The 19595-nt window shown below is 44.2% G+C and overlaps 1 protein-coding gene and 1 long non-coding RNA gene across 2 annotated transcripts in view; one reads left to right on the top strand and one right to left on the bottom strand.

The window, feature by feature from the left end:
• The first annotated feature begins 271 nt into the window (after nucleotides 1-271).
• RERG (RAS like estrogen regulated growth inhibitor) overlaps nucleotides 272-19595 on the top strand; it is an 84177-nt gene continuing 64853 nt past the window's right edge. The window contains exons 1-2 of the mRNA XM_056482483.1: nucleotides 272-682; nucleotides 2029-2201. Of these exons, the coding sequence (XP_056338458.1) occupies nucleotides 2141-2201 (61 nt within the window). The 5' untranslated portion in view covers nucleotides 272-682; nucleotides 2029-2140. The remainder of the gene's footprint in view (nucleotides 683-2028; nucleotides 2202-19595) is intronic.
• On the bottom strand, nucleotides 2300-12633 carry LOC130248605 (uncharacterized). Its single transcript, XR_008839662.1, has 4 exons — nucleotides 12561-12633; nucleotides 8996-9253; nucleotides 8140-8270; nucleotides 2300-2377 (listed from the first exon to the last, which is right to left on the bottom strand). It is a non-coding gene; the product is annotated as an uncharacterized LOC130248605 (long non-coding RNA).

The raw sequence follows: 19595 nt of genomic DNA, 5'->3' as shown, positions 1-19595 counted from the left end.
ATCCCTCCCGCATCCCTCCCGCATCCCTCCCGCTCCTCTCCGCATCCCGCCCGCATCCCTCCCGCATCGCTCCCGCTCCTCTCCGCATCCCTCCCGCATCCCTCCCGCATCCCTCCCGCTCCTCTCCGCATCCCTCCCGCATCCCTCCCGCTCCTCTCCGCATCCCTCCCTCTCGTTCTCTCGTTCTCTCGCTCCGGGCTGCCCGCAGAGGGCGCGGCAGCTCCGCGGGCGCTGCGGAGCCGCGGCCGGGCGGAGGGGCGGGCGGCACCGGGCGGCACCGAGAGGCACCGAGCGGCACCGAGAGGCACCGAGCGGCACCGAGCGGCACCGAGAGGCACCGAGCGGCACCGAGAGGCACCGAGCGGCACCGAGCGGCACCGAGCGGCACCGAGCGGCACCGAGAGGCGCCGAGAGGCACCAAGAGGCACCGAGCGGCACCGAGAGGCACCGGGCGGCCCCTCCGCATCGAGCAGCCGCTCCGCAGGGCGAGTGCGGTCCCTCCGCAGTGCGCGGCCGTGCCGCTGTGCCGGCGGGAGCGCCCGCAGCCGCTCCGGGCTGTGCCGTGCCGTGCCGGGCTGGGCTGGGCTGTGCTGTGCCGGGCTGTACCGGGCTGTGCCGGGCTGTGCCGTGCCGGGCTGTGCTGTGCCGGGCTGTGCCGTGCTGGCCAGCAGCGAACAGAGAGGTGAGTCCGGGAGGGCGGTGCGGGAGCGGGCACACGGGAGGAGGAGGATGAGGAGGATGAGGAGGATGAGGAGGATGATGAGGATGAGGATGCGGGGCCGGGCAGCGCCGGTGGCCGCACCTGGCCGGAGCGGTGCGGAGGAATCAATGCCTGCACGGAAATGTGGCAGCAGTTCTGCTGCGAGCGGCCGGGAGCTTTCGCGGGAGGCGAGCGCCGTGTCCCAGTCCCTGAATATCCCGTTCTGCCACGTCCTGAAACAGTCTGTAGCTCTGGCTGACTGTGCAGGCTGAGAGCGGTCTCATACTCACTCTCAGGCAAAAGGAATCAGGAGCATTTAGACCTCAGAGATGAATCGGGAGCGTTCTCTATGTAAGGTGACTTTTTCTTTTTACAAGCGTTTTTGTACAGGAAAAGGCATGGTAGAAATGCATTTTGCTGCAGAGCAAGGAGTGCTGACATGGGAAGCATCCTACACCACTGTTAGAATTGATGGGTAAAGTGGGTACTTAGCTCAGCAGCAAACCCCTAACTGGCTGGATTAACACGTAAAGTTCTACCCTGCTTAAAGGGGAAACCAAGTATTTGATGTTTTAGTCAAGGCTGAGGATCATCATCACCACGACTGCCATGCTTTCACTGAAGATCTTAAAGCATAATAGCAGGTATGGTTATAGATTTTACTGTCCAGATTAGAGAAATCAAGGTCATGCAGCAAAACTGTGAGCACAGATAATTCCCATGCCCAAAGTGCAGTACCAGAAGCTCTGGCATCCTTCTGCTCACCCCATGCTTTGCTGAATGTTTATGTGTGAGCTGAGGCAGCTTAAGAAGGAGCACTAGAGAACTTTCTGGGTATGGATTTGTTTAGGGCAGTGAACAAGCTCCAAGTGCTTAAAGGGTTTTAGGCAACTGCTGCTGAGTAATTGAAACCTTTTTGGAGCTGGAGGCTCTCTGCAGGTATTCCTAGTGAGTGCTCACAGCTATTAAATATATTCTACAAAAAATAATTCCCTGCATATGATTCAAATACAGTAAATATATGCAATTTCAGCTGAAAGAGAAAGGAAGAAAGAAATAATTAGGAGCCTTGCAAGGCAGGTGCTTGGGGTTGTTTTGTACCTTTTGCAGTCTTACAGTGCCAGCGTGGAGCAAAGAGCAGCAGTCAGAAAGCTGAAGGCAGGTTCTGCACAAACAGTGCCCAACGTGTCAGTGGTGTTGCTGCAACGTTTAAAGCAGGAGCACAGCATCAATTATCACGATTTAAAAGGAAGGAAGGAAGGAGGGGGCGGGCAGGGCCGGGGAGAGCCTGGCTCCTCGCAGTTCCATCCCTGTGTGCTCTTCCCCAGGCTCTGCACTGACGTCACAATGACACGGTGAGGCTGAAGAAAGGAGCTGGGAACATTCTTCTGCTTCTCTTGTGGTAGCTGAGCGAGTTTGCCCCACCACCTTCCTGCCAGCATGGCCAAGAGTGCAGAAGTGAAGCTGGCGATCTTCGGTCGGGCTGGCGTGGGCAAGTCAGGTACTTTTGACTTCTGATTCTTTTATTCTGCTTGCCTTTGGGTAACTTTTTTTACTCCCTCTGTGCAGAAAACTCTTCATATAAAAGGACATCTCTGACCTTCTTCTTGTCAGGGAGGTTGGGATCACTCCAGGAATTCTCTCTTCCTTGGCTTTTCATGCTGTTTTCTCTAGGTTCTACCAAATAAAAATACTTTCATCGCTTTTTAAGGAAAAGCTTGACAATAGACAACACCAAAACAAACTTCCCAAACCCAAATCAAACCCACTTCTCATTAAGTGAGTGGCAACATTATTCTTTGAATTATTTGAATATTATTCTAATATTCAATTTGTCCCTTCATAGCTTGTGCTCAATGAAGGCATGGAATATTATGCTCCCTATCCTCTGTTAAATATTAGATGACTTCTGTAACAGTTATAATTCTGGCTGATTTCCACAGGAGATTTTAGACTCAGCAACTCAAATAAGTTTTGTTATCAATGCTCTCCTGGATTTACATGTTTACCAGCAATCTAAAGCAGCACCATGAGTAAAGTTTACATTTATAGAGATCTTTTGTGAAATAAACATAGTCTGGTGAGTTCATATGGTAGAGACACAAGGGGGAGGCATAAATGTTCAAAATCCATTTCTACAGACAGCTTTTCCTCTGGTGAGATGAGGAGCAGAGTGTGAGGGTTGCAATCTCTCTCAGATAGTTCAGGGGTGTTGCATTAACTTGACAGCTCCATGGCCACTCTAACAAGTCCTTGCACCACAGGGATGAGGAAATGAGGAGACTGAGCCTAATCATGCTCCTGTGTCAGTTTGGGAGCTGTAAGATTCTGTTTATTTTAGAAAAAATCCTCACAAGAGAAAGCAGGAGAGAGGATGTGCTGTTAAGAGCATTAAGCCAGACTCAGCTGCCATCAACCAGCTCCAGTTCCCCAAAGTGGCTTTTATATTACACATGCCAAGGTTCTGTCCTATAAATGTATTCCAGTTTCAGTAACTTGGGAATGGGTTGTTTATAAAAGCACATTTACCCTGGAGGTATTTTACCAGAACACTATCAGTGAGGGAGTTCTGTCAGCTATCAGGAAAAAAGGTGTATGTGAGGCACAAGTTCTCAGAGATTATTCTGCTTATTCAAAGGCAATGCAGATTAAATTCCACCTTTTTGAATAGAATGCCTGAGGGAATGCTGATAATATACTGGGATAAGTTAAAACTCTTCCTTCTTCCCTGCTGCCCTTACCCCATCTCCTCCTTTGTATTCATGTTTTACTGCCCTGCCTAAGTTTTGCAACTTCAGTGGTTCCCCGTTTGGTTTATCTTACATTCACTTGGTGGTTTCTGTGGTTGTCCAGTCTTTTGGCTGGATTCAAAATAATGCAAGAGAACATTGAAATATTTGCAGGAAACCAAAACACTAAAAGAGTCATCTCTCCCTGGTATTCTTAATAGTTTGAGAGCTGACTACCTTTTAAGTGCTCTGTTAAATGCTACACCAGCACAGGATCAACAAGAGCCTCTCTTACCTGTTGTGTCCTTTTTGTAGACTTCAATAGGATAGGATAAATAGTAGTCCTGGAACTGGGTGGGAGACAAGAGAAATGAAAAGCCAATAAAAACATCCTCATCTTTCTAAGTCTTCCTCCTCTCTCCTTTTTTTCCCTTTGAGATTCAAGGAAATATTACATTAAATATGAATGACTTTGACTGTGGCCATATTTGTGAATCTGTGAGTGGACAGGAAGGCACAAATCAGTGGGCAGCACAAGAGGGTGAATGTAATGGGGTAGCAGGGCCATAGAGCACCATCAGCTACCTCACCAGAGCAGCAACTGTGCCTTCCAGAGTCTCCAGCTTGCTTATGAAAACCCCTCTTGTACATTCCCATAAAAGGATCCAGTTTCAACAGCTTGGCCAACTGCAGAGAAATAAGTGTGTGTGTGTGTGTGTGTGTGAGGGGGGTGGTGTCTGAAATACCTATTTGCCTGTAGCCAGCACTAGCAGCAGTGGGAGCTCTGCAAGTGCTGTCACACCTTGGCTAAAAACAGAGCTGGACACAAAGCAGCCTCCAGCTGGCTGGGTCTGGGGGCAGCACCCTGCTGGAATAGTGTTGGTAGTGTGTTTTCTGGGTGACCATGCCCTTCCCTGTCCCTGTGACCAGTTTGTCATGGGCTGTGGAGGCAGGATCCTGTGGTCACAGCTTGGCCAGACAGCTGGAAGATAAGCCAGACTCCAGAGTGCTGGAGCACACTTGCAATGAAAAGGAGATGTTGGGTGATAAATAGGGTCACTGTGACTGCCAGAAAGTCATGCCAAAATATGGTCACTGGCTTGCTGTCCTGGCTCATCTTTGTGTGCTGAGGAAGAGGCAGGCATTGGGTTTTAATGTGTGAGTGTCTGGAGCACCTGAGAGCACCTGTGGGGTTACAGACAGGCTGGGTAAGGTCCTGGAGAGGCCTGTTACCATCTCTGAGAGCTGAGGAACATCCCAGTCTCATCCTTAACACCAGGCATCTGTTTTAAGGGGGAAAGACTTACTGTTCAACAAAGCAGTCCCTTCCAAGATTCTCCCAAAGATGAGGTGGGGAGCCAGAGCACTGTTTACAAATCTGGATAGTGATAGCATCTCAAAAGAGTTAAATCCAGGGAAAACAAAATGTTCCTGCACTTTCTTGCTGCTCATCAGGTTTCCATGGTTCAAAGTTTTAAAAAACAAAGAGGAGGCAATAGCTAATGTGAGTGTCAGCTTTTCACTGTTCTCCTTCCTTGCCTGCTGGAGGAGACCAGCAGAGTGGCTAACCAACTCACCTGTCCCTTTTTGCCTTTTCACTTAATGCAGACCTAAACTTTCCAAATAGAAAAAGCAGAGAAATCCAGCACAGAAAGAGGCACACAGGAGTTCCCCCAGGTCAGATTTACACTAATGGGCAAACTCATTGGGTACAAGCATCCCAACCTGGTTTGTGCAGTGATGCTCCTCCATTCACCCTGTTCTCACTGTGTAGAAGCTGCATAAACATTGTTTTAAAACAGCTGAAAAAGGCCAGATGAGGAGCTCTGCCTGAGCCAAGGAGCACTTTGCAGCTGCTTCACTGGGGAAGGGGAGGAAGTGCTCTGTGGGTGGGAAGGGACATTGCTAAGACCTGCTATAGATAACAGGGCTCTACCTCCTAATTTGGGCTGGAGTCAAGCAACACTGGGGAGGGGAGAGAGCTTTGAGAGTCTTTTTCTTCACAGCCAAGAGGAGCTTGGATGGAGCAGGGAATTAATGTTGGAGTGAGCTACTTAAACACTGCTGTTTAAATTGTTCTTTCACTGAATCCTACAGCTTCATTCCTATGGTAACAAAACTGAGGATTTCCTAAATAGCTCCTTTTAAAACTACAGTAGTAGCAATTAATAAAGACTTAAAGGCCTTGTTCTTCCATGTCATCACCAGACACAGTATGTGCCCAGAAACCTAAAGAGGAGCAAAAATGTATGAGCTAGGAGGAGAAAAACTCCTGGATAACAGGATAACACTGCATGGCTGATGCTTTTCCAACTCATAACTCACTTGACTATGAATGCTCCAAATACCTCTGCTTAGGAGCCTTTATATTTTGGCCAAAAAGAGACAATGTCCAGCTGCAGCATGTGCTATCCAACCTGCCTTTTTGCTGTGTGTGTGCCAGGCTGAGCTCCAGATTTCTGTGCTAGCAGGGGGGATTTGCCCAGCCCCTGGCAGATGCAGTTCTGGATGGGCTGTGCTGCTGCAGCCAGGAATGGGACATGGGAATGTGTGTGGGTTCAGCAGTGGGGGAGATAATGAAAATCCCCCTAAAAAAATGTATCAGCTTCTAAATAAATCACTGCTTGTGCACTCAGGTATGTGGGGCAGAGGGCTGTTGTCACTTTTTTCATTCAGCAACAGCTTGGATGCTTCCATTTGGGCAAAAAGGTGACCAGAAAAGAGATTTTAATAATTGTCACAACTGTTCACAACAATTGTTCACAACTGGGAAAGTCCTGAGCAGACATATATTTATATGAGTTGGCTTATGCTATTTTCCCATGTCTAAGCCAGGATGGGGGAACATATCTGGGAGAAACATACCTGGTTTTGAAAGTTCCTACAGAAAAATTCGAGCAGCAGCCAAAACAGAGAGTCCTTCAACGAATCTGTGTTTTGTTTTCATTATTTGGGGATATGTCTGAAACACACTTCCAGGGATCACTTCCCAATTGCAAGGTCTGGGCATGTGGGAAATAGAACTGCCTTCATTGTCACCCCATCCCCCATTCAGAAAACCCTGTGGGTTACTGGGAAAGAAGCCCAAAGTGATTTTTCTACTTCACAAATCCCTGCTCATATATTTTCCCCCACTGGTTGCATTTCAGGGACTTTTGCAGAGGAAACATGAGTTATTAAGGAATGATTAGTTATCAAGCTCACAGCTCTGCTTGTAAGGCAGGGAAAGCTGCCACAAGATCTTCAAAGTCCATGCTATAGCAACTGATGTATGGATTACTGCAATAAGGTACCTCTGAAATCCAGAAATGTGGGTGGAAAGAGACTGGATTTTCTGTTGGTGTTTTTTTTTGTTTTTTTTTTTTTTTTGTACTTACACTAGTATAGTAGATCAGTTGCCTTTTTTTCCCTTTGTTCTTAGGAATGGCAATGACAACCAGATGCTTAAGTGATTATTCAGTGCCCATGTTTAACACCCATTATATTATTGTCCTGTACTATTTTGCTGGTAAAACACCCCCCTTTTTATGTTCTCTGGTTTTACACTTTTCAACCAGCTCCAGCTCCTCTGAAGGGACTGTGCATGTGTGTGTGCACATCATAACAGTAATTAGATCACTAACTTTAAGATTATTTCTTCCCCAACAAGAATACAAATGTGTCCCCTTGAAGCAAGCAATATTGCAAGCAAACAGTTGCATTAAATGACCTTCCCCAGCTCCTGTTCAGTGGATGATGCTGATGCCTCTTTAGAGGGTGAGCCCCAGTTTCATGCACTGGTGAAATAAATTGCATTGTGACTTTAGCACAATCTCTTTAGCCAGCAGCCTTTCTCAAAAGTGCATTTGTTAACCTTGTCATGCTGGAACTAAAGAGAAGGAGCACCAGCAACCTGGGCCCTGCTTGTACCTGTCACCTCCTCCTTTTCCTCTGCTTGTTTGCTATCCCTGGTTCACCATACCTTGCCCTTGGTGTAGTAAAACCATTCATGCCCTGCTCAACATTTGATCCTGCTCCTGGCTAACCATGAAACAATAAACTGCAGAATTTCTCTAACCCAATGCTAACACTGTGCATTCAAGCATAGCTGCCTCCCCTGTTCCATCTCATTTACCTACATCTGACATCAGCTCTACCTGTGTCCCCTCCCAGCAGCTGGTGGCAGCTGTTAGAGCTGAGACTTGTCCTGCTGTTCTTTTTTTTTGTTGTTGTTTAGGTTGGGCTAAATATAGCCTGCTGTTTGATTGCTGAGGAAGGAATGCAGGGTTCAAGGTTTATGTGTGCAGCACAGATTTTTCCCTTGGCCTGTGCCTGGCCACCCCCTGCAGCCCTTGCCTTGATGAGATAGCTGCCCTGCCCACTTGTCTCCTGCAGTTTTGCCAAAGGAACTTCAGAGCTTCCTGGTGGAGTCCCAGGGATGGTCTGTCTGGTTGTGGTAAGGGTTTGCACTCTTTGGGTCAGTCTGCTATTCCCCAGCAGGGAAAAACAGCAAGATTTTTAATCTTCCACACACTTGTTGTTTAGCTCCCTGATATGTGAAGTCCCTTTGCCTTGCATATACTTTTTTTTTTTGCCTTGTTTCTTGTCAGCTGTCACCCTCCCCTTTCCCCCTGCCAGTTCCCTAGACCTGTACATGTTCCCTAGAAACTGCATATGGTGAAATGATTTGTACTTTACAGGAAAACTTTGTACTTACAGTTCCTTGCTCACCTTTCTCACTTTGGGCTTCCTCCCATCTCTGTTCCTCATCCCCAGCTCCTCTTTGCCCACACTGTCAGTGCCTTGTGCCTCATCAAATGCTCAGGGCATGAGATCCAGGTGAGCTAATCCTGGCAGCTGTGCTGTGATGCAGCAAAGAACAGTCACCCTCAAGTGGTTCCAACTCCAGGAAACCATTCCTTAGTGTGGGCTTGGACTGCTCCAGGCTGTCACTGCATGAAGCCAGCCTAGCACAAGTTAAAAAGGAAAGCAGTGTATATCTGTACATAGCTACTCTTGGTCATAGAAGTGGGTGAATTTACTTATTTTGGCTTTGTGGCAGAGCAGGAGAAACAATTTATGTCTGTATTTCTCAAACAAACTTATTTTTTTGCATTTGCTTTTGTGCCAGCCTTGAGCCTTTTACATTTGCAGCACCCAAAACCAAATATATTTGGTGTATGAAAAACTAACACTGCCTTAAAGTAGGAGGATCAGTAAAAAGCTTTAGGCTCCAGCTGAGCCCTGGTTACAGGGCTGTGATTACCTGCTGCTGACTGAAGGTGTTTGAACCCTCTCACCACACACCTGGCAGGCACTCCCAACCCTCTGGTGAGCAGGAGGGACAAAGAATTGCTCTGAGGTAGCAAACCTCATCCACTTGCTGCTTTTATTCCAAGCCTGTGTTTGCTCAGCCTCTTGCAGAGCTCTTTACAGCCCCAGCTTCCCTTCCCTCTGCACAGGCAGCCTGAGGGTGCTGATGGAGCACTCCAGGGTTATGGAACTCCCTCCTCCCCAGATCTCAACCTGCCCTGCTGTTTGAGCCCACATTGCTTTCCATTCCCCTCCTGTTTTCATTCACTCCTACCTGTTCCTGGAGACAGGAAAACAGCTGAGGGAGGTGCATCTGTTTCATAATTCTGAATGGGGAAGGTTCTTTTTCATGGCTGTTTCCCACCAGGTAGAGCATTCACACTGCTGGAGTCAGTGTGCAGCTGTTCCAGCTCCTAATGGATGTGCCATGGAGGTGTTGGGAAGTGCCATAGATCATGGCAGTGACACTGGGGATAACTCACATTCTGTGCATCCAGCATGAAAAGATGAATGGCAAGAGAAGCATGAAGCCCTGGGGAAGGAAACAGTAGATATATTAAACATATGTGCAGCTTTAAAATGTCATAGAGATTGGCTGGGGCCTCCAGCTGCCTTTCCAGAAATGTTAGACAGCAGTCTGCTCTCAGGAAAATGAGGGAATATGTTGAAAACATCCAGCCTGGGTTTGAAAGCACACAGAGCTGGCTTGTTGTGCAGCCACCACGCTGGGGTCAGCAGCACAGGAGCTGCACTGTGACTTTTGTGACACAGACACAATCTCTTTAGCCAAACTGCAGTTGTTAACCTTGTTAAGGAAGCAGAGGCAGCAGTGTGTTACCCCAGGGGAGCTCTCTGGGATAAGTGGCTGGAGGAGTTTCCAGGGTGGAAGGATGCAGTGGACAGTGCACAGGGCACATTCTCCCAGCGTGGCCACTCCTCAAGTGGCCAGTGTGGGAGCTGAGGTGAGGGAAAGGGGAGCCTGTTAGTGGGAATTGTGGCTAATTGCCACAAGCTCCTCTCCATGGCTTCTCTTCAGGGCAGGGATGCTGAGATCCAGCCTGGTGGATGGCATCCCAACCCCTGCCAGCCCTGTGGGATCCTTCTGACCCTTCATGGCTCTTCCACTGACATTAATTATTGACAGCAAAACAAAGCACAGAAGCAACATTTATTTTCATTAAAAACATATTTGGCAATCCTGTCTTTCACTGCTTCCCCAGTAGGGCTTAATTTCATTTTGACCCACAGGACCACAAGCACAAAAGGAGCTTGACTTGACTTCCTTTCTGCCCTTCATGTGGCTGTATTTTCCATCCAACTCTCAGTCTGACTGTAATATTGTCTATCAGAGATTTGCACAACCCTGCTCTGGAGAGCTGCTTTTGTCAGCACCTCCTCTCTGTGCCTGCCCTGGGAACAAAAACCCCACTCCCCACACAGGGGAAGCCAGTTAGAGCTGTCACCATGATCTCTTCCTGACCTACCCAGCATTTGAGCTTTACAAGTGAGACCTTCAAAAGTGTCACTCAACGCAGCAAAGTGTAAGAAGATCAGAGTGAGCTGTTTATTTTTTCACTGCAGAATAAATGGAAAATTATTGAAGAGTCACCACAGAAGAATGCAGTATTAGACCCAGGGGTGGCAGAGAAAACACACAAACAAAAAATCCCCACCAAACCCCAACTCTACAAAACACTGGGCATGGGAGTGTGAGTGCCAAAACAAACACCTTGTTAACCAGCCTCAGTGGCACAATCTGCTGCTTGACCCAGCTGGATTCCTGTGGTCCTGTGCACTGGGCTTGGTTCTCCTCCAGGCTGATTTCCAGCATGAAATAATTGAACAGTGATCCACAATATGTCTTGGTCTGTTAGATCTACTTCCAGGCAAAAGTTTCCAAAAATTTATCTCAAATTAAAGAAAATTTGACCTTTATCTATGTGGAACATTATAGGTCTCAAGATATTACAGTAAACTGTGTCCTTGATAATGAAACATTCATATGCTAATCTTCAGTCTCCCATGGCAATCTCAAATAATTACATCTCATGCAAGAATACTTTTGTTAGTTATCAGTGCAATTAAACCAGTCTAGTTCTCACCTCAGTATCACTTTGGTAATTTCTTGGCAAATTTTATTTGGAGTTTCTGACCTGGCATGTGGAATAACCAAGCCACTCTCATGAAAACAAACTCCCTCTATTTTAAACATCCTCAGTATGACTGTTTTCTTCATTAATTTGAACTATTTGGGATCTAGTATGAAAGAGGCCCCTGAGATTTAGCTGAGTACCAGTGTGGTGGAAATTCACATAGTGTTCAGTGCAGACTGGGAGGAGTTTGGGAGCCTGTGCTGTAAGAAATGCTCCTGTACTTTGGACAGGTCTTATGTATAGTTCTGCAGACTTTTAGGACTCCACAGGAAAGACCACACTCTATTTCTACTCTTTCCTGCTTGAAAAGGCAGATAGATTGTATTCTCAATTAAGAAAGGAGCTTCCTTAGTTCCTACTCTGTTTTCCTGGTCTCCCTCTTCAGCATAAAGCACCAAAATATATAGGATTTTTAAAATTTTATTTTGCTGAAGAGGCCTCATTAAAGTTGCCTTTTTCCTAAGCACCTCTAGCAGCTATGATGTGTATTTAAAATCATATACAGCTTTTAATGTTCATGGTACAATCAACATCAGCTCTGGAGCAGGATGGTTTGGCACACTGGTAAAGGTGAGGTGAGACACAGACCAAGGAACCTGCAGAAAAACCCTTCAGCAGTTTCTTAAGTTCTTACATTTTACAGGCATGAGAAGTATCATGATTTGCCTGCAGGTCTTCACACCCAGCTGGACAAAGTTTCAGTGTTAATAAGATTAACTCCATGCTCAATATCAGATATCTCACCTCACATTAGGTCTGTGCCTAAAAGACTTTTTATTCACCTAGAATAATTTTGCATGGCTCATTTCATCAATTGCTAAATATTTAATAAATGGTGCCTTCTAGTAAGCTGGGAAAATGTTAATATCACCCAGTTTGTTTGCACATCAGAGCACTGAAATATTACTTTCTGTTCCCAGTGCCACAGACAGGGACAGGCAGCAAAGAGAAGTGAGGGACTCCACAGAAGAGAATGACCTTCAGAGCTGAGTTAAAACAGCACATTGCCACCTCAGATCCTACCTCTAGTTTCTGCACAGGGGGTGGCTGGCAGGCATGTTCAATAAGGCAGGGAAATACAATAAAATACAATGACCACCAGCAGGGGTTGGAACAGGAAACATGCTCATGACAAGAGTACCTTGGAGCTTGGTTGTACACTGTTATTTTTCATTCATTCCCATTAATACTGTCACTCTTGGTGAAGGTTAAAATGTTTTTGCTGTGGATAACCTGGCAGAGGACTGAAAAAAGGCTTTAGCTACAAGCATGAGCAATCTGACATAATGTGTTAGAAGTATTTGGTCACCATGCAATTCTGAGACTTCTCTGCTCACTTCAGCAGGTGACTCGTAAGAAGTCAGGGCTCTGCAGTCCTGTGACATTTAAAATGTATATTCAGAACTCTTTAAACCTGCTGATTGCAAAAGTGCTCTCAGATCTCAGGCTGTTCTCAGGAAAAGTTTGCAGGCAAGCCACGAGCAGAGGATGCTCAGGGTGACTCCCAGAGCACCGAACCAGAGAACACAGTTCTGCACCTGGGTCACTCTGTAGGGCCAGTCCAGCTGCACCTCTACACTTTCTGAAGAGTCTTAAGGATGCTTTCAATGGTCTTGCTCTTGTATGTGGAGAACAAAATGAATGTGGTGGGTTTGGTTTGGGTTTTTTCCCACATGGAAAACTTACCTTCCTGGAGCCTGGAGCACAGATTGGCATCCCCTGGTTCCCAGCTGGGTTGCAAGCTTTCTGAGGAGCAAGGAGTGACCCAGTGGAATGCACAGAAAAGCCTAGAAAAGTGCAAGGATGCATGGAGGTGCTGGGTTATGTTGGAGTGGGGACTGTCCCTTGTGTAATTCCACCTTCAGTTTATCCCTGTGCCTCTCAGCACAACGTCACAGCCAGCACTTCTGAAAAAATAAAAACTGCACCATGAAAACAAGTGCTGTTCACCACCCTGTGTCTCCAGAAGCTAAATAAGTCACAGCAGCTCCCTCAGCCCATGCATGTGAAAGAAAACCTAAATATTGTCACACAGGGGGTGCACTTGGCACCCACTTCAGTATCAGACCAGCCCAGTCTGCACTGTCCATTCTGCAGCCAGTGAGTGTTCTGCTCTCAGCAGTGCAGAGCCTGTCCAATTCCAGGTGCCTCACCTGAGGATTTTATTCCTCATTAAATGATTTCCCCATAATGTTTTATGTCCTTCATTGCAAGGAGCCAGAGAAGATGACTGCAATAACCCTTCCTGACTTGAAAAAGATGATCTTGTTGACCATGAGTATATTAAATTAAGAATCTTTCCCTAGTGCTTAGTGGATTTTTATTTCCTCTTGAGCTAAAGCACTGCTATAGTTATGATCCTCTCCCCCTCCTTTTTCTTAGCAGTGTTGGTATTCTATGTATCTGCTTATTTCTACACACTAACCACATGGAGCCCTCTCTTCATCTGACGAGGCAGATGATCTTCATAACCCTGTTATGAAATATTTTTTAAGATTTAATATTAAGTATCTAAAGAAAAAAAAATTATATAACTTTCTGTATTTGTTTTATTTAACATTTAACTTTATGGCACTAGGTTGAAAGCATTCACTGAGTCAGTGTTTGGACTGTGCTGCAGAGATGTTAATGAGAACATCCAAATTTTATGCTTTTGAACTCATTAAAATGAGCAACACAATTTGTGCAGCAGTGGCTTATTTGCCAGAACAGGGATTAACAGGAGCACATAGAAGAGCTGAATACAGATGCAATTTTTTTTTACATGGAGATCAGAATAAAAATGCAGAGGTTTCCAGTGAGCCATGCTAAGATGAATATTTTTACCTCTGAACAAGGTGTAAGGTTTGAAAACACACTGGCAAATAAAGAGCTTGCACAGAGGAGGAAATGGATCAAAGAGGAAATGTAGAAGCAGATTTAGAAAGACAAACCTCAAGCTAACACTTTAGGAAGATGAAAAAGCAAAGTCACAGAAGGTGAGCTTTGGTTATGACTCTTCAAAACTAGATGAAAGTTTCAAGGGATTATTTGCAAAGCTAATAAAGAACATTAGTTATGGAAAATTGAAGATTAATTCAAGGCTCCACAAAGTGCTAGACTAAATAACCTTGTGCTGTGTCCAGAACAAATGCTGTGGCACTCAGGGACAGAGGGAGGCTGATTTATGGAAATAAATGGGAAAGCCTGTGTCAGTCATGCCATGGACTGTGCCCACTCTGCCTCCTCCCAGGGAGGAAGGAGGATGTCTGGGGTGGCCCACACCCACAACCAGACTCCCAGAAAGTAACAGAATGAACTGAAAGACAAAACAGAGTTTAAAAGCAAGAACTGTAAGGGCAAAACCACAGACCCAGGGAGAAGCACACAGTGGAGTGCTGTTTCCTCAGTCACTGCATAGTCTTTTATTCAAAATTTGGAGCACTTCCTACAAATTCTCTGAAAACACATCCTCTGGAAAAGTTACAGTTCACACATTTTTTCCACCCTGCACTAATATACCCTTGCATAGCATGGATTTCACCTACTGAGGACACACTGAATAAAACCACAGAGGAACTGATACCAAGGTGATCTAAGCCAGACCATTCCAGCTCAATCTAGACCCTGGCTCCTTGGCCCAAGGACTCTTCCTGCTCCCTGAATGATTCAGACTGCCCCTATCAGCATGTTTTATTTTTCAATCACATAAATACAGGCTTACCACAACCTTCTCTCTTCATCTGCAAGCTCTTGGTAGAAGGCTTCTTATCACAGGACAGCAGGAAAATGCCCACAGCCAGGAGATTTTCTGTTCAATAGCAATGTGGTACTTCTACATCAGCCTGGCTTGGACTGCTCAGAGGAGTAAAAAGAAAAAAAAATGTGGTTTGCTAAGGAGGAGACAATGGTAATGACTAGCACAGGACTTGTCAGGATCATAGATATAATAACAGGAGCTATTTAGCTGAATAGAAGTTCCAAGCTGTTTGTCACATGCTGGAGGTAGAAGTTAAATTATTATTAAAGAGTTTATCCTTATGGAAGACATTCCAGCCCTAGATACAGGACACTCTCTTTTCAAGAAAGCTGTGTAGGGGAAAAATTGGGCACAGACCCTCTGAAGACAAAAGCTGCAAGAAGTGAAGAGCAAACAGCAATTTAGGATTAAGTTTGCCTTTCCATTAATCTGAAATAGAATTGTCTTGGGAAGCAGCTCTGGAAGCTAAAAAAAATGTACATCACTGTGAAACTTTCCTCCACATTTGGGCTTTGGTGGAGCTTTTTACACTCTGGGTCTTTTCTCCATCCAGTGCAACTAGAAGTAGCATAAGGGTGTAATTTATTTTTCTGTTATATTTCTATTTACTGTCCTACCCAGAAGCCATTCCAGAAGAGTTATTTTTTTCATGCACTTCCATTGCAGATTAGTTGCTTGTGGCTTCTTGATTTTTCTTTTCTTTTCTTTTCTTTTCTTTTCTTTTCTTTTCTTTTCTTTTCTTTTCTTTTCTTTTCTTTTCTTTTCTTTTCTTTTCTTTTCTTTTCTTTTCTTTTCTTTTCTTTTCTTTTCTTTTCTTTTCTTTTCTTTTCTTTTCTTTTCTTTTCTTTTCTTTTCTTTTCCTTTCCTTTCCTTTTCTTTTTCTTTTTTTCTTTTTCTTTGTCTTTGTTTTCTTTTTCTTTTTCTTTTTCTTTTTCTTTTTCTTTTTCTTTTTCTTTTTCTTTTTCTTTTTCTTTTTCTTTTTCTTTTTCTTTTTCTTTTTCTTTTTCTTTTTCTTTTTCTTTTTCTTTTTCTTTTCAGTGCCAGGCTGGAATACCATATTCAAGTAAGGACAGTGAGCAGCTTGGGAAGCAATTATAATACCCTGAGTATAAACCATGCAGCAGGAGCCCCAGAAACCATTGTCAGTGCAACACTTCTAGATGTTTTTCTTAGCTAAATTCTTTTAGGGCTCTTAAAACAATTAGTGACCCAAATGCCTGTCAAGGTTTAGCACTTTGTTTATGGCCAGGCTCCAGTTTGGGCTGCCCCAAGCCATGCTCACAGGGCACTCTGCACTGGCATTTCCATCAGCCCAGCAGGACACTTTGGTGGAATTTTATAGCCTGTTTTATTGCAGCCAGGCCAGCAGTGTGATGAACCTTTTAAATAAATCTCCTCTGATGGATTTGCTGGTGCCTTGCTTAGATTAGGGGTGAAAAGTATGAGCTTGAAAGCTCGACACATTTAGCCCCATTTACCACCATTAATGCAGTTTTAACCAGGAAATTGATATTAAAAATGCATTTACTCTGTGGGGATACAGCATAGAGAGTGACACAACACTGACATGAGTATTTGGTATTGCCCAAAGTCAGAGCCTTAAACACAGCTTGGCAATTTTCTCTTCTGTTGTGTTTTCCCCACAATGCAACAAGTGAATAAATGAGTGCTCTGGAGTTTGTCTGCTGCTGAAACAAGCTCTGGGGGAAATAATTCATTTAAGGGCAACTTCAATTTCATCTTCACTCAAAAAGTGAGTTTAATGCAATTTTTCTTTATAAACTAACTTCCTCTGCCCTTCCCTCCAGTTCCCTCCACTTTCTGCTTCAGTGCTGCAATACTGAAGCAAACTGTTTGAATGGCAAATTTTTCACCTTGCCCAAAATTGCCATCATGAAAAATTTGTTATCCCAGTGAGAATAAGAATTTTAATTTTGCAGAATCTAAAACCCTAAAACATTTGGACTCTTGTTTGTGTATTACTAAGAGAAAAGCAAGAATTAAAAAAAAAAAGGGCCTGGGTTGGTATGTAGTTGTTGATCTTATATGTCATGATATTCCCATTAAACTGTACCTTGTTTGCTTAAGCCCTAATTCTGTGGAACTGAAAAAACCTATTTTTTAAAACCTATTTATAGGGAGCATCAGCAGCCTCTGTGAGTGTTAAGTTAATTATTCTGTTGCCTGCTGCATCTGCTGGGTGGAACAAAACACCCCTTCAGCATTTGTCCCTTATTTTGTCATTTATATTAATCTGAGGCATATTAATTTCAAACCTATTGCAAGTGATAGAAGTCTGATCTTCAGCAAATATACAGGAGATGTCTCCAAATTTAGAATGTCACATTATTTTTCTCTTTCCTTATGGAAGCTTTTTTTCCCTTGACATATTTCCATATTTTTGAATATGAAAAAGATACAGGTGGTTTGGAGAAGAGCTTGAGCCTTTTTGAGCAGCAGGCTTAAAATCTGTTTACAAAGGACAAAAGTTAACTGCTTTACTAGTTTGATGCAGAGTATTTAGTAATTTTCATCCTATGGTACAGGCAGAGAGCACCACCCTGCAATTTTGAATCTCCTAGGGAATCATAATCTGATTTGTGGTGTCACTCAGACCAATTTGCCTGAATTTTCCAAGCTACTCCCAGTGAATTTTAAGTGCCAAAGAGAAGTTTTAAAATGAATACAAGTGCAAGGATTGTGTTCATGTGCACAGAGCAAATGAATGACAGATCTGAAGTCCATGTGTGCCTACACCTACAGTTAATTGGCAGCCAGAGAAAATGCATACATTTCAATATTTAACCTTGAAGTCAGGCTGGTGGAAAGGTCTGAAATAACATTACAATGTTCTCCAGTAATTGAGTCTCAAAATGAATCACAGTGAGCTGCTGTTGACAGCAAGAGACTTTGGTCCTAATTTTCCAGCATCTCTTCTTAATTCTGCTGTTTTTATTATATTAACTTGAAAAATCTTTGATCAATTTGGAGTTATTTACCATCTCATGCTGAGACACACGGAGAAGTTTTATTAATTTCAGAGAAATGCTTAAAGTCATTGTCTTGGGCAGCTCTACAGGTGCAAAGTGTGGGTGACAGAGAAAATCTCCTGGGAATAAAGCAAAAATGGGGAAGGTGGAAAGGAATTCCTGCACTCCTATTTCAGCTATCAAGAATCTTCTATTTGTGTGTGATGTTTTAGAACACACTTGCATGACATCTGCAAACTTCTCTGCATAATCACAGTGGCTAAATAAACATCTCCACGGGCTTTAAAACAAAGCTGAGATTCTCACAGTGTCTGCTGCCACCAGTCAGGGCTGCAGAAAAGGCAGAAAATGTCAAAAAACCATTGCAGTTAGGTCATGAGAATGACAATACTTTTGTGGCTAAAAAGGATTGCATCTCACTCCCAGCCATCCAGATGATTTTATATGCACTCAGCTCCACAAATCAAAAAGCTTCTTGAGTTAACCTATTTCAAAGGTCTCCATTCAAAGCAAACCAGCCAAGTGGCACTTGGTATTAAAACAAACAAACAAACAAACAAAATTGGCACTGAAATTACTGTTTTTTCTGATACAGTACTCATTCCACCACAATCACAGCACTATGGGGTAGCTCTTCCTGAGGCTAAACTCATAAATTGTCTCTTAAAGTCTGTAATCTGGAAACCTCTGCAGCCAGTGAAATGGAGACCAAAATCTGGGCAGCTGCATTTTGTTTTACTGTGATTCTTAAATTAGTGGCTTATGTTTCATTCTGCCTCTGCCTGGCTGCTTTCTTTTGCAAGGGCACTTTATCTGGCAGGCACAGTTCTGTGCTGGCTGGGCCATCCATGAGGTGCTCTTTTCCTTTGGAAGCAAGGGTATTCAGCCCTTCTAAGAAACACAAAACATTCTTTTTCAGATAATATTTCTAGCTAGAGCTATTCAAACTGTTGCAGGTTTGTGCTTTGGGTTTTTTTGTTTGTTCGTTTTTTGGTTTGTGGTTTTTTTTTTTTCTTTTGTTCATTGTAGAGGTTTTTTTGATTTTATTTATCTTTTTCAACCACCCAGATTCCTAGGCACAAAAAAACCCTTATCTGTCTGTAGCCAAGCAGCAGAAAGATTTGTCTCACTGCAAACAAATTCTCCAGCTACACCACTGTGCTTTAAAACATCCTTATCAAAACCCCTGCAGGACCACAGACCAGTGTTCTTAAAGGAGCTCTACCAACCTGAGCACTCAGGATTGATAATTTCAAGTCCCTCAGTTAAAAGGGACATAAAGTCACTGAGGAAGAAGGTGTGCTGAGGAGCTGTAACCATCCTGTGTCCCTGTGTGCCAGAGGGACACAGGACATGATCCAGGCTGAGTGCAATAATCCACTTGCCAAGTTTCATGATGCTTTCTGTAGAACAATCTTAGTTTTAGTGCAAGAAGTCCCATGTCTCCCAGTGGGAAACTGGGAAATAGAAATCTGAGGGTTCTCCCACTCCTTGTGTGGTCCTGGCGAGTCACAATCCTTCTCTACCTCAGTTTATCCCTGTCCCTGGAGAGCACAGTACCTTTTAATTTCCTGCTTCTTCTCCTTTGTGGCAGGACCCAGCAAGCCCCAGCATGAGAGGATTTTTGCTAGAAGGCAAAGAGAGATGTGCAAAAATCAGCTGATGTTTGTACAGCAATGAGTGCCTTGTTTGCAGTGCACCATATGATGCAAAGTTTTACAGAGTCTGGCATAATCCTACAAGCAGATGCCTGAAGAAGCAACTGCTCATCTGAGGTTTTCACTGGGGGAACCTCCCATTTCCTTTGTGCCACAACCTCCTCCTTCTCTAACATATGGAAGTTAAATGTAGTTATGACTCAGGGGAAATGTTTCTCCTTAAATTCACAGAGCTTTCCCTGAATGCTCTATCTGTGAGGAGTTTTCTTTGTCACATTTCTTAGAAACCACTTGCAGAGTTTTCTGTATTTTATATGTAGCAGGAAGCATTTGC

Source organism: Oenanthe melanoleuca, chromosome 1A, assembly GCF_029582105.1.
Source record: "Oenanthe melanoleuca isolate GR-GAL-2019-014 chromosome 1A, OMel1.0, whole genome shotgun sequence".
Classification (NCBI taxonomy): Eukaryota; Metazoa; Chordata; class Aves; order Passeriformes; family Muscicapidae; genus Oenanthe; species Oenanthe melanoleuca.
The sequence above is the reverse complement of the archived record's forward strand: the minus strand, read 5'-3'. Positions and strand labels throughout refer to the sequence as shown.